Source organism: Phascolarctos cinereus, unplaced genomic scaffold (genome assembly GCF_003287225.1).
Source record: "Phascolarctos cinereus isolate Bilbo 61053 unplaced genomic scaffold, phaCin_HiC Scaffold_4;HRSCAF=312, whole genome shotgun sequence".
NCBI classification, from domain to species: Eukaryota; Metazoa; Chordata; class Mammalia; order Diprotodontia; family Phascolarctidae; genus Phascolarctos; species Phascolarctos cinereus.
In genome coordinates this window covers 234730469-234745859 of record NW_027555847.1, presented here as the reverse complement: position 1 = coordinate 234745859, position 15391 = coordinate 234730469, and the positions used below count along the sequence as shown (strand labels likewise).

Sequence of the window (15391 nt, the reverse complement as noted above, 5' to 3'; positions counted from 1 at the left end):
TGAATAAGTAAATTAGCTTAGGTAGGATTGTCATTTTTATTATATTAGCTCGGCCTACCCATGAGCAACTGATGTTTTTCCAATTATTTAGATCTGATTTTATTTGTGTGAAAAGTTTTTGATTGTGTTCATAGAGTTCCTGGGTTTGTTTCGGGAGGTAGACTCCTAAATATTTTATAACATCTACAGTAAGTTTAAATGGGATTTCTCTTTCTACCTCTTGCTAATGGGCTTTGTTGGTAATATATAGAAATGCTGATGATTCGTGTGGGTTTATTTTATAGCCTGCAACTTTGCTAAAGTTGTTTATTATTTCAAGTAGTTTTTTACTTGATTCTCTAGGATTCTCTAAGTATATCATCATGTCATCTGCAAAGAGTGATAGCCTTGTTTCTTCTTCGCCTATTCTAATGCCTTCAATTTCTTTGTCTTCTCTTATTGCTAAAGCTAAGGTTTCCAGTACAATATTGAGTAACAGGGTGATAATGGACATCCTTGTTTCACCCCCGATCTTATTGGAAATGCTTCTAGCCTGTCCCCATTACATATAATGCTTACTTATTCATAACTTCTTTGGGAACCAAGTCAGTGTACTTGCTATAAATTACCTTGTCCTTTGATTATCCCTGTCAAGCAATAACTACAAGAGCTAAGAGGTGAAGCCAGGCCACCTGACTCCAAGGTTAGTCCTCTTTTCACTTTACTGTGATGCTGTCTTCTTTCTACCACAAAGAATGTTCCTAGGCTGATAGACTACACTGCCATTACCACCTATCAGTTGCTATGTGCTAATGAATATAAACTGATTTTACTATTAGGATAAACTAGCATCACTAGAAAGTTAAGTCTGTTGTAAAGCAGTCATTTAATGCATCCCACAGCAAGATACAAATGATACAAAGACAATCTTGTTTTGGATTATATTTATACCACTTCTACTCTCCATTAGTAGAGATAAAGCTAGACCTCAGTGTACTTTATATTTGGGCAGATAGCCGGCATTATATCTAAAGTGTTCTATTTCAGAAATAGTGGTTTGAGTCAAGGGTAAGTGCTTTTGGTTCTGATGAAAGGACATCATGTCCTACGGCATATGAAAAAGGCCTTCGGGAAAAGGGCCAAGTTTGTTTTCATTATGGAAAACAAATTAAAGTCACTACTGTCAAAGACACTCCTTAAGCTTCTGTTTTATCCAAAATCATGTGAAGTGCTTTACATATTGCACAATATAGGAGGTTAGGAAATACAGATTTATGGTTTCTTTTGCATTTTGGCTAAATTAATTTTAACAAGGTGAAAGAAGCTAAGTTCCTGAATCTAGACAGAAATTTTATCAATTTTTAGAGGAAAGAAATTCTAAGAAATCTGATGATATTTCTTTAATTTTTTAAAAAGGACTTCTTTTCTTAATAACACTGAAGACAGCAAGAGGGATATGAAAAAATTGCATCTGTCATCACTCTATGACTGTTAAAAGTTAGGGGTCTAGTCACTGCAATGTCCACAAGTGACAGTAATGGCTACCTACTCCAGAGACATTGAGACCGATGGATAGAGTATGCTGGAGTCAAGAGAATATAGGTTTGAATCTTGTCTTTGATACTTAGAAGGTGGGCTAGTAATTCAGCTTCTCTAAGCCTCATTTTCCCCACCTGTAAAATTAGGATAATAATAATTGGAATCTTACTTCAAATGAAATAATGTATATAAAGCACTTTCCAAATTTTAAAACACTACACAAATAGAAAATATGATTATTGGTCAAAGTGGCAGTAATCTTGACATGGGTTAAGTGTCAAGAAGTGTCTTGGCCATGACTCAATCCCTAGAAATTTTTTTTTTTTGCCAGCATCAGTGATACAGTGCTGAGGCTGGTGTCAAGAAGACTTGAGTTCAAATCCAGCTTAAGACACTTACTAGCTGAATGATTCTTATAAGGCAAGTCACTTAATGTTTGTAACTCACTGTTGTAAGGCTCGAATGAGACAATTGTAAAGTGCTTAGCATAGTACCTGGCACATAATAAGCTTTATATAAATTTTAGTTATTTTTATTATTATAATCTCTCTTTACATGAGACATTCACCGGAATCTGACTTAGGCTCTTTGGCTGGCTGCCAGAAAAGGCTTATTTTATTCTTGTTTTAAAAGAAGTTTTATCGATTTTTTTGTCTTTACATTCCAGTCACTTCCAGAGGTATCTCCCTCTAAAAATACTCATTCAATCAATGAGCTTTCCTCAATAACAAAGAAAAACAGTTAAGTAAAACCAGCTAACAGCAGCCATTTCTGAGAGCTTACACATCGTTCTACATCCATAGTCCTTCAACTCTTCAAAAGAAGAAAGGAAGCCCCTTTTCCATAAATTTTATTTTTTTAAAACCTTACAGGATCTTTGAAATAGCAAGTCATTTACATCTAAGACAAGAGAGCAGAATTCTTCTATATCAAATCCCAACTTCTCTAGATTTGTAGAATTGGACTGGGAGGGAACCAAAGGGAGAATTCTTTAATGTTCACTTTAGTGTAAAGACTACATAATGGTTTTGAAAATGAAGAAGCGAAGAACCCCTAAGAGATACTTATTTTAAGTTGGATGAGCTTAAAAGGCTTATTTTAAATGTAATTTTCCACTTCAACTCTCCAGAAGCAGAAGTTGAATTATTTGCTTCTAGAATCTATAGGAGAAATCCTACATGATCAAAGTTGGTTTATGTGGTCAGACAAATGGTCAAGAAACATTTGTGCTTAATCACACTTAATATGTGCCACGTGCTAAACAGTAAGCATGCAAACAAAAGCAGAAACAATTCTTGCCCTCATGGAGCTCACATTCTAAAGGGAGGGATTACATGTAAATAAGTAGGCATATCCAAGACATAGTATAGATTGGAGGTAATTTCAGAGAGGGAAGTGCTAGTGGTTGGGGATGGGGAGGGATTGTAAAAGGTGTCCTGCACAAGGTAGGATTTGAGCTGAGTCTTGAAGGAGGTTTAAGAAGCAAAAATGAAGGAGCAGGGCAAAGGCATGGAGAGGGGAAATTGCTGTCATGAGTAAAGAACAGCAAGTAGGTCAGTTTGGCTGGACTACAGAATGTGTGGAGGACAGTAAAGTGTAAGAAGACTGGAAAGGCAGGAAGGGTCCAGGTTATTAAGAAGTTGAAATATTAGGGCAGCTAGTTGTGCAGTAGATAGAGCACTGGCCCTGGATTCAGGAGGACCTGAGTTCAAATCTGGCCTCAGGTACTTACTAGCTGTGTGACCTTAGCAAGTCACTTAACCCCAATTATCTTGCCTTCTCCCCCCCAAAAAAGAGCTTGAAATGTCAAAGAGATGAGTTTATGTTTGATGCTGCAGATTAACAGACATAGAAATTTCTTCTTTTTCTGTGGCATCAAGGGTGGAGTTATCAAGATTTTATTGAAAAACAGAAGTGAACCCTACAGAATTATAGAAACTGAGGATTTTTTTCCTTGAAAGGGACCCCACAGACCATCTAATCCAGCCCTGCATGGGGTAAAGATAAGGAAAATGAGACCAAAAACAGTAAGATGATTTGCCCAACATTATCCAGCTAGTAAATGGCAGAACTGAAGCTAAACGTGAGATCCTCTAATTCCAGCTCTGTGTTCCTTCCACTGTATCATGCTGCTCCTAACTTTATAGAGTAGAGCTCTGTCCCGGGTCTCTATGTATGCCAATCTCAAGTCTTCCCTTTAAGAATGAATGGGTGAGATAAAGAATCAGAAACAGCTGATAACCTAATGTTTGATATACCTGAGAATAAAAATCACTTGGGGAAGAATTCCCTAAATGACAAGAACTCAAAGGACAACTTTAAAAGTAGTTTAGCAGAGAATAGATTTAGATCAATATCATATACCACCTAAGCTCAAAATGGATATGTAATATGAATATTAAAGGTCATGCTATTAAAAAATTAGAAGAGATCAGATACTTTACTGTCTATGGGGGAAGGGATGGAAGAGGGAGAGAAGTTCTCAAACAAAGGGCACAGAAGATAACATAAATAGAAAATTTAGATTACATGAAATTGAAAAAGGTTTGCATTAACAAAATCAAGGTAACTGAGATAATATGGAAAGCTGACAACTGAAGGGGATGGGAATCTTTGTGCCAGTTATCTCTGATAAGGGTCTGATAAATAAGATATATAGGGAAATAAGTTAATGTACAAGTTTTTAAGACCACTTATCATTCCACAATGGATAAGTGGTCAAAGGAGATGAACAAATAGTTCTCAAAGGAACTATAAATGATTAATAGCCATATGAAACATTGCCCCAAACCCATTAAAAGAAACCCAAATCAAACAAACCTTAAGCTTCACTCCACACCCAGCAAACTGGCAAAGTTGACAAAAGATGGAAACAGTTAATGTTAAAAGGTCCAGAGAAATATGGATACAATGATATTGGTAGAACTGTGCATTGGTACAGCCATTTTGAAAGACAATTTGGAATTGTCCTAAAAAAATGACTAAAATGTCCACATTCTTCAACTAAGAGATTCCACTGCTAAGCATATATACCAAGGAGGTCAAAGATAGAAAGATTCCTTATACACCAAAATATTCATAGTACTTTTTGTAACAACAAAGAAATGTAAACAGAGTAACTGCCCTTTGATTGAGTAATGGCTAAATAAACTGAGGCAAATCAATGTAATGAAATATTGGTGCATCATAAAAAATAATGAAGAGAAGCATGGAAAGACATATGAACTGTCACAAAGTGAAGTAGATAGAACCAGGAAAACAATATATGCAATGACTACATCTATATAAATAGAAAACAAAAAACAAAATGATATTAAGAAACCAAATGTATAATTAAAGTTTATTCCCTCAAAAAGAAATTAGAAAATATTCCTCCTCCTCCTTTCCAGCATATGTGGAGAGGATTTTGAGTGTGGAATATTTCAAATGATATCAGACTCAGCTGATGTTTTAGTTAGTTTTGCTGAACTGCTCTTTTTTCCCTTTTTAAAAAAAATTCATCATAAGGGATGGCTCTCTGCAGGGGAAAGGGGATGGAATATATTCATAAATGAAGGTAATATAAAAACAAAGCATATCAATAAAAATTTTTAAAGAATGAATTAATAAAACAATAGACTTGTCAATTTATACAGGTGTTGTTTTTAAACTTATGAACATTCCCCATTTTCAAACAAGACAAATACAATGAAGTCAGAAAATTAGTTAGGAAGGGAATTTTCAAATATCCTATAGGGTCCAATTTTGCATTCATATCACAATCCTTAAAATACTTGTGAATATTCAAAACTTTTTAAGGTGCTTTTTAGCATTAAATTTATTTTACTTGGTGGTAGAGATAATGAGTAAACACCAACTTACACAATTCTAAATCAATGAAATCACAGATTTTGTTCTTATCTTAAATAGAGCATTCTTTACTTAGAAATGTGGCAATTTGCTATACTTGGTAAATGAGAGAGCTTGGAAAAAAAGAAACAACACAGCTTCTGACTGAAGCAAAAGGGAATGGTAATGAGTTTCCTGTTACAAGTAGTGCATACTTTCTTTTTCCAAACCTATGTACTACATAATATAAACACTGCATTGTTCAGAACTAGTAGCTTATTGACTTGACTTTCACTCCCCACTGGAAATAATAAGTCTACTACACCTCAATGTCTTACTAAGATAGTGTATCAAACATTAAAGCTATTCTTACATAGCTAGGCAATAATATCTAAAACTGGATCATGGCAAATACAGAACATAATTTAAACCATGTCATAGAATTTTACATTCAATAAACATTTAAATGTATCTTCTTATGGGTGCCTCTGTCCTAAGGTTTTGTAAAAGGTCTTAGATTTGCAAGCAAACATTTCTTAGACAAGTAAGTAGTTACAAAACACTGCTGCAGGGTTCATGGTCAATGTTTTCTTTTAGTGCAACAAATCAAAAAAAGTATTTAATTTGGGTGGAGATTGAGCAAAGAAGTAAAAACCAACATACCTTCAGCATGTAGTAGAAAGGGAACCATGACAGGAAGAGATCAGAGAAGAATTCAGCTATACTGAAGACGCCATATACGACCCAGTAGGTCAACCATTGTGTATCATCATCTTTGTTGGGACTCTCAATAGCTTTGATTCTGAAAGGAAATACACAATATGTGACTTGATGAGTCTCTATATTATATTCTCAACACTCTTTTTCCATAACTTTTTCCATAACTTGAACTCCAAACTGGTCAGAAATTTTACAAATGTGTGTGACACATAATTATCATGAAGCAAGTAAACATAAATAGATCAGTGTCATAACTACTAGAAAAGCAATTCAGTGTAAAAGGTTTATAGTGGATGAGCCATGGATCTGTGGACAAATTATTGTGGTTAACGACCAGATTTTATGAAGGGTTTTGTTTTTGCATTCCCCATATTTCTTGGCATAACCCTATATTATTCTTGTGACTGAATTCAGTTATGAAATAGAGAACTAAAAGTTCTTTACTTCATCAAAACATTCACCAAAACTCATAAGAGTTATTTTCTCACTTCTTAGCCTTTTTGTCATGCTGGTGTCAATAATGCCATATTTAAGGTGGCCTTATTTCCAAGCAGGACACCTTGGTCTGACAAGGCTATTTCTTTTGCAAAGTCTCATTCAGAGTACAATTACTTTTTTATTTTAATTAAGATGATGCTGGGAAATCTGGGCTGTGGGCTATGCCCCCTAACCTGGAAATTTATCTCAAAGAAAGAGCAGATGAAACATTAGCTTTATTTAAAACTTCTTGGTGCTTTCCTTTGAGAAAAAAGGAAGAGGAGACTAAAAGGTATTCCTCACTTTATGGATCATAGGATCAAAAGTTTGAGATCTGGAAGGAACCCTAAAAATTATTCAATCTACCACCTTCATTTTAAAAAATGTTAAACCTGAGGCCCAGGGAAATTAAGTTGCTTGTCCAAGATTCCAAGGGTCATAAATGTCCGAGGTGGGAGTCAAATCCTGATTCCAGAATCAGTGCTCTTTCTACAATATTAATTGCCTCCTGTTTGCCATCATCCCGTGTTAGCTGCAGAGTAAATGTCTATGAAGTGAATCCTATTTGTACTGATTTCTACTAAAAATATGATGTCATCCCACAGGAACAACAAGAAACAAACAAACAAACAACTTTCAAATGACTAAGCTGAAAGTTACCGTCAAGAAACGACCTGGACTTTAGTACAGAAGTAGTGCTGTTTAAGTTTCTTTGAACATACTTCTGACATTTCAGTATTTTCCTCAGTCTAATTTCCTACTTGTCATTGGCCATTATCCACATCAGTATATTCCCTAAAAACAGCAGTAAAGTAAGGTATTAAACGCAGAATGACCGAAGTTTCACACTCAATTCTTGCCTAAGACAGTTAGCTTTTTGCCATTTTCCATAATCAGACAATCCTTAACTGTTAAGGCTGCTATCATATAACTAAGTGCTGCTGGTCATATGAGGAGGCTAGGAGAAAAATCAGTGGTTAGATCAGTGCAAATTCATCTCTACAGGAAAAAAATAAAGTCAAAGCACATGCTTTGCTAATGGTGAGTTTGTAGTACTAACTTTGTATGCAAAGAACAATGTTATTTTAGCAGTATCCTTGAAGGATTTCCTAGCAAAGTGGGTATGCTCACTTCATGATATCTATTTAATCCTGATTCTGTCTTTCTTGTTTGGATAGCCACCATGTTAATCTCCTTCACCGAAACAAATGTTGTAGCTCAGCCAGGCTTTCCCAGTACTATTTATCACTGAGTCAGTTATGTCACATCATATGTGCAGATAACAAGATTCATGCTACACATACATGGAAATAATCAGGAGAAGCAATGGCATATTGTCTTCCTCTGCCTCTGGACCACAGGCATTTCCTCCATGATTGTGGATTCCACACTTCCAGCTACACAACATTAGACTACTACCTGGAGTTTTTAAGGAAGATCGGTACCTTTAATGTGATGGCTACCAAGCCCTTTTTGGGGCTGCTTTCCACCTCTGGTGTCCATCTGATTCTGCCAAGTTTCACTTGTGGCTCTAAGAAGCTGTAGCATGTGTAGCAGCCACACATCATAAACTGTTTTGAGAGATGGGCTACCCCAGGTTAAGTGTAACTGAGGGGCCTCAAATCCATCATTGAATTAGTGGGGTATCTACCCCATGCATGTGAAGACTTCCCCGATAGAATAGGTAAATGTGAATAATTTGTTCCAATGGTCCATAAAAGCAGCAGAAGCAAGTGCCAGGAAGAGCTTAGAGCTTGGTTAGTCATCAAAAATGCTAAGGCCATCCACTGCATCCCAAGCCATCACCAGTTGTCTTAACTTTTGCCACCAGGCTCAGATGACTCTGAAAGAGAGTGAGGCCAATGCCTTCACACAACTCTACCTCACAAATCCAATTTATGTGTGAGTCAAAAGATATCACCATACCATTTTACCATTTTTACCTACCCCATAGTCCTGTGGAGACCAGCAAGTAATGAAGCAGCAGGTGGGGATACACTGGGAGCTGTAGTCACAGCCCTATACACAGGTGACTCAGTGCATAGGGTCATATTCTCACTGGACTGAAGCAGCAGTGGAATTTGGCAGCCCTGGGGGTGTCTGAGCAGCCTTTTAAAAACATTGCATTGCTCACCTCCTGGCATGAGGAGGGGCCTGAAAAAGGTGCCCTAAAAATTGTCTGCTTCTCCTCACTTTACCCTGGCCTGCTTACCATGGCAGGCAGGGATCCTACCCTGTTGTCAAAACACAAAAAAAATGCACAAAAATTTTTGCGAAGATGATTCCATTCAACATTGGCACATGGACTGTACGCACATTTATGGACAACATGAAATCCAGTAGACCTGAAAAATGAGCAGCTCTTGTTGTAAGAGAATTCACCAGGATGACACCCAAATAGCAGCCATGAGTGAAACGAGGCTGGCATATGAAGGCCAGCTTACTGAAGTTGGAGCTGGATACACATTTTTCTGGAGTGGCCACAGTGATGGGGAATGCTATGAAGCTGGCATAAGTTGTACAATTAAGGCCTGTATGCCTCCCAAAAGGAGTGAATGACAGGCTCATGACAACGTGACTGCCACTTGCAAGAAAGTACCACACCACCATCATCAATGCATATGCTCCCACTGTGACAAACCCTAATAAGATCAAATAAAAATTTTATGAAGGCCTTGAGTCCCTCATCAGCAATGTGCTGAAAAAGGACAAGCTGGTAATTCTGGGTGATTTTAATTCCAGAATAGGCATAGACTATCAGATGTGGCAGGGAGCTTGGGAGGAATAGAGTCTGAAACAGCAACAGCAATGGTCACTTACTACTGAAGACTTGTGAGTCTCACGATCTTCTCATCACCAACGTTAACTTAAATACGTTAAAACTTCCTGGATGTACACTCACAGCAAACACTGGCATTTAACAGACTGTCATTATAAGGAGCAGAGACAGACAGGATGTTAGAATGATGAAGGTGATGTGTGGTACAGAGGGATAGACCAATCATAGACTTATACTCTCCAAGCTAAACATTTACATTTAATGAAAGTGGCAATCCCAAGGCAAGACAACTACCAGAAGATTTAATGTCAGTAGATTAGAGCACTTCTCTATGTGCAGTTTGTTGCTAACTTGGAAGGCAGTGTTTAACTCCATCAAAAGTAAGGTGCAAACAAAGCTTAGAGAGATGCAAGATTCTTGGCTCAGTAAGAAGGCAGATGAAATTCAGTTTTATACTGATAGTAACAAACCAAAGAGCTTTAATATTCTGAAGGCTATTTATAGGCTAAAGACCTATGGTAAATCTCAACTACTGATGGAACCACATTGATTAGTGAAAAAGACATGATCCTAGAGAGATGGGCTGAACACTTCCATCGTGTTCTCAATAGATCATCATCAATTAATGTTGAGGCTACTGACCGTTTACCTCAGGTTGAAGTCAGTCCCTCTCTAGCCGCACTTACCACTGAAAAATAGGTTTTGAATGCCATTCGGCTCCTCATGTGGCAAATCACCTGGACTAATTCTATTGCAGCTGAGATTTACAAGGCAGCAAGTCCGCTGTTCGTACAAAAGCTGACTGAAATCTTCTGGGTTATATGGCAAGAGGAAATTATCTCCCAGGAGTTCAAGAATGTCTCTACTATCCATTTCCATAAAAGTAAATAGATCATCCTGTGACAATTGGGGGAGAGGGTCCTCTTTCTTAGTCATTCCTGGCAAGATTCTTGCCAGAGTCCTTTTTTTTTTTCCTGGCGAGGCAATCAGGGTTAAGTGACTTGCCTAGGGTCACACAGTTAGTAAGTTTCAAGTGTCTGAGGCTGGATTTGAACTCAGGTCCTCCTGACTCCACGGCTGGAACTCTATCTACTATACCACCTAGCTGCCCCTAGAGTCTTTCTTAACAGGCTGATCCTTCACCTGGAAGGTGACCTTCTACCTGACAGCTAGTGTGGCTTCAGAAAGGGCCAAGGAACAGTCAAAATGGCATTTGCTACCCAACAAGTCCAAGAGAAAAGCCAGGAGCAGAACAGAGGTCTATATACAAGGTTTGTCAATCTGACCAAGGTTTTTGATACTGTCACTTGTGAGGGCTTATGGAAGATCATGGCAAAATTTGGCTGCCTGACAAAGTTCATCACTTTGCCAGTTCTACAACAGCATGCTTGCCCAGATTCTGGATGATGGATGATGCTGTCATGCTTTCCTAGTCATCAGTGGAGTGAAGCAGGGCTGTGTGCTTGCTCCCATGCTTTTTAGCATGATGTTTTCAGTGATGTCATTTGATGCCTCCAGCAAGGACAAAGACAGAATCAAGGTCAGCTACTGCACTGATGGCAAATTATTTAACTTGAAAAGGCCACAAGCCAAGAATAAAGAGGGAGAGTTGGCGCACCACTTTTTGTTCACAGATTGTGCACTTAGTACAGCCTGTGAGACTGAGATGCAGCAGAATATAGATTGATTCTCTGCTGCTTGTGCTAACTCTGGCCTGACAACTAATGCCAAGAAAACAGATTCTCCAGTCAGAATCTCACCATTCATATGTAGAACCATTGGTTACAGCAAATGGAGAAATTTTGAATGCTGTGGATAAGTTCGCTTGCCTTGGCAGCATACTTTCCGGGGATGAAGACATTGATAATGAGGTTCACACACACGTTGCCAGAGCTGGTTCAGTATTTTGAGGTTCTGAAGGAAAATGTGGGAGAGAAGAAGTATTATGCTGACTACCAAACTGAAGGTCTACAGAGTCATTGTGCTGACCTCATTGTTGTATGTCTGTGAAACCTGGACAGTATAGCAGTGCCATGCCGGGGAACTGAATTGCTTTCATTTGAATTGTCTTAGGAAGATTCTGACAATCGCTTGGCAAGATAAGGTACCAGACACTAAGGTCTTTCTTGAGCTGAACTGCCAAGCATTCAAACTCTACTGCAGAGAGCACAACTCTGATGGGCTGGCCACATGGTTCAAATGCCAAATTTATGTTTGCCTGAAAGACTATTTTATGGAGTTCTCACAGAAAGCAAGTACTTACACAGAGGTCAGAAGAAGCTATACAAGGCCATTCTCAAGGTCTCTCTGAAGAATTAAAGACATGAGAAACACTGGCACAGGACCACCAAGCATGGCATGCCCACATCAAAAAAGGCACTGTGCTCTATGAGCAAAACAGAACTTCAGTAGTTCAAAAGAAATGTGAGAAGCAAATTTAGACACAGCTGCACTCTAAATGTTCATATGGACTATTTGTGGCTGACCTGTGGTAGAGCCTCCCGAGCTCATATTGGTCTGATCAGCCACAGTCGGACACATTGTACCTTGACCCCAACAGCATGATGCCATTTTGGTTCTCTTCAAGCACAAAGAACAACCACTAGCTCGAAAATCTCTAAAAAGTTAGGATTTTTGATCATTTCATATTGCAGTGATTGTGACAAATATTTGCAAAAAAGACCAGCATGAAAATAACTGCAACTTATGGGTTAAAATAGGTTTCAAAGGAAGAAGAGATAGAGAAATTCTATTAAAAACCTCCAGATACAATCAGCATGTATTATGATCTTCAATAACTTTTAATGCAATTAGAAAATAGGAACCAGGAATAAAAAATGAACAAAGCCAAAGGTCTGTAGCTTACACAGAAGATTCACTCCTATACATCAAGAATACTGTCTTCAAGAAAAGAATAAAAAATGCTAGAAGTAACAAGTACAAAATAATATAACAAAAAAAATTGATTCTATTTGAAGAGACAGGAGATGGCTTATTACTGCTCTGAATTACTCCCAAATTAGCTGTCTGTTTACAGTCAAAGTAATGACTTACAGCAAAGATCCAAATTAGTAAAAAAAACTGGAACAAAAATGAGGAAAATGTATGACATGATTAAAGCATCAAGTCTACAACTTGATCTATTTTAAACAACTATCCCTTTAAATATGTTATTGATGGCAAAAAAATGGATAATGGATGGAAGAATGGACAGACATAGATTACAAAATTTCCTACAGAATTTTAACTAATATAAATCAATGGCCATAAGAGAAAAACAAAAGAACCTAAACAGTACCTTAATTAGCAAAATTGACTTAATTACCCATCAGACAGATATGGAATCTAAAAACAACACTGATTTAAGATATAAATAGTTTTAAAAATTATACAGGAACCCACCAGTGCTTTCTTTTTCAAGTGGTCATTCCCCTGGAGGCATGGCTAGAAAGTATTACCCCTTTGTAGTTGAACTGGATAAACCAGGACTTCTATCAGCAAGCCTTGAATTAATTAGAATTCTTGAAAATCTCAATCTCTAAGGGAAGAGTGGAATGGATCTCCTCCTTCCCACCTCACCATGGTCCCATGAAGAAGAGGAGGAAGATAGCTATCCCTGAGAGATATCCAGCCCTTGATGAATCAGGAACCAGGGTGGGGAAAGAAACCAAAATTGAAATTAAATATTATATTAAAAAGAGCCAAAATTAGTTGAAAAAAGTCATTTTGTTCCCTGGGGCACCCCAACCTTCAAATCTTGAGGGGGACATCTCCCATTGGGCAGGATACCCCAGGGTATTTCAGATTGGCATCAAGATTCCAGGATGATAAAAGATTATGTGTAGGAAAAAACATAGAGACTAGATTTTTTAAATTGATATCGATCAGTTTTAAAACTGATATAGAAAACTCTTTGATGAGAAAACTCTTACTGATGTAAGTCAACATCTTCTCTGCAACTTACAATTTTAGAGTTCAATAAGGCATTGGTGTTTAAATGATTTGTTCAGGGCCACACAGCCAGTATATGGCTAAGGCAGGATTTGAGGTTCAAGTTTTGGGTCTGAGGCCAGTTCTCTGTCCATTATATCATGCTTCATATCACAAAACAGGGAGAAACAATAGTAGATAAAACCAGCTTAAAGAAAACTAGGCAAGAGACCCAACTGAGCAGAGTCATTTAAGTCAAGGGCATATAAGAATGAAACTGGAATGAGAGCAACAAACAGAATAAATATAGAAAGATATGCATTTTTAAAAATGTAAGACTTTTTTTTTCACTAAGTGGAACCATCATATTTGGACTCTGACATCACAGTTGTAGATGTACTTATAGAAAAGTAATGGAAGAGAGAAATGGGACAATGGAAAAGAGAGAATGGAACAACAAAAAAGAGAGAAATGGAAACAAAGATGGGAAAAGCAGGTGGAATGGACCAATAATACCTAGAAGAGATTCATGCTGGAGGTGACACAGTTTTAAGGGCATTGAGGTATCAGTTCATGAAGCATCCAAAGGAAAGAAGATAGCAAAGGTATGGGGGGAAAGATCTCAGTCCTTACTAACACCAAAAAAGTCAATTAAGAGAACATCAATAGTTATCAACCTATATGCTTACTTCTCATTCATATAATATTTTTAATGAAAATAATCTAGACACATATTTAGAACATCCTTGATGAGTATTCAGGGGAAACAGGAAGGCTTTGCAAGCAGTATTCCACAGTAGACAACAACTTGACTGAGAGACATAGAGAATACAACATCTTACTGTGCTTATTATTTGTTGTCTTTTAAAAAACAACCAAAAAAAAACCAACTAGATTTGGCATGGCAAAACATTGCCCTAAAAGCCTTTAGGCTTCCCCCCCACAACAAGACAGGCATTATCAAAATTGTGAAAGTTTTCTTAAAAGATTTGACAACAAGGATAACTTTGCTTAGTGACCCTCTGATTATTAAAATCCAAAGAGGCATAAAACAAGAAGACATACGCTTGCAAAAATATTTGCTGCCGTTACTGAAAAGATCCAGGGGAGGAGCGCCTCCTCATGTATAATGAGTTCTTCCATATGCTCCTATTTGCAGATGATATTCTGCTAGGTGTATCAAGTCCCAGAACATTTTAGAGTCTTCTAGAAGAGATCCATAACCACTTAATGATCCATATAAGAAAAACCAAATGGATGAAGAGTGCCTTTTGTCCAGACTATGACATGCAATTCAATGTATAACTTAAAGTACTTGTCCATCAGCATAAATATTAGAAAGACATTAAGAAGTGCCCAAAATTGAATAGGGAGAAAAGGGTAGGTTGGATTGCATTTGGGGAACTGGGAGCCTCTTTTAATGACTCCAAACCTCTCCATGAAACAAAGTCCCATCTTTTTTAATGCCATTATTCTACTACTTGTTTTGTATATCTGAGTGGTGGAATACATTAAACTGAAAAGAATTAAAAATGGAGGGAACTCAGAGGGAAATGGAGAAGCACATAATGTGTGTGAATAATGGGCAACACATGAAAAATAAGTAGCAATGAAAAAAAATCAGAGTAAAGATTATCATCAAAGAAATGTATTGTCAAAAAAGATGAACTGGTCAGATGGTGAAAGAGAAGGACGATGGATGTGACTCTGAGCTTCACTGATAACTTTACAATGTCAAGAGAAAGCAAAGAAGAACTCTAGCACATTGGGTGTACCCCCTGTGGTAAACTCATCAGAAAACATGAATAGGAGTTATATAGGACTGGAAGGCACTGATAATTGCAATATGTATCACTGGAGGCTTCAAATCAAAGAGATAAAAGATCCATTTGGGTATTTAAAATATGAAAAATACTTTATATATATTATTTCATAAGCTTCACAAAAAATGTGTGCGGTAGATTTTACCTAATAGTAGGCACATCATTACTATCACCATTTTACAAGAAGGGAGGAAGGGATTCCAGACCAATGCCTCCCCACCCCCACCCCCCAAGCTCAAATGATGCAATCACAGTTGATATAATCATGCATAGTGAGGATTTACTGTGAAAATAAGATGTCTATTTCTCACCTCTG

At 37.4% G+C, this 15391-nt stretch overlaps 1 protein-coding gene across 1 annotated transcript in view; it reads right to left on the bottom strand.

Moving 5' to 3' along the window:
* Positions 1–15391, bottom strand: part of LOC110223812 (receptor expression-enhancing protein 5) — a 43137-nt gene that overhangs the window by 11029 nt on the left and 16717 nt on the right. Inside the window, exon 3 of the mRNA XM_021009506.2 lies at positions 6010–6148. Within this exon, the coding sequence (XP_020865165.1) occupies positions 6010–6148 (139 nt within the window). The remainder of the gene's footprint in view (positions 1–6009; positions 6149–15391) is intronic.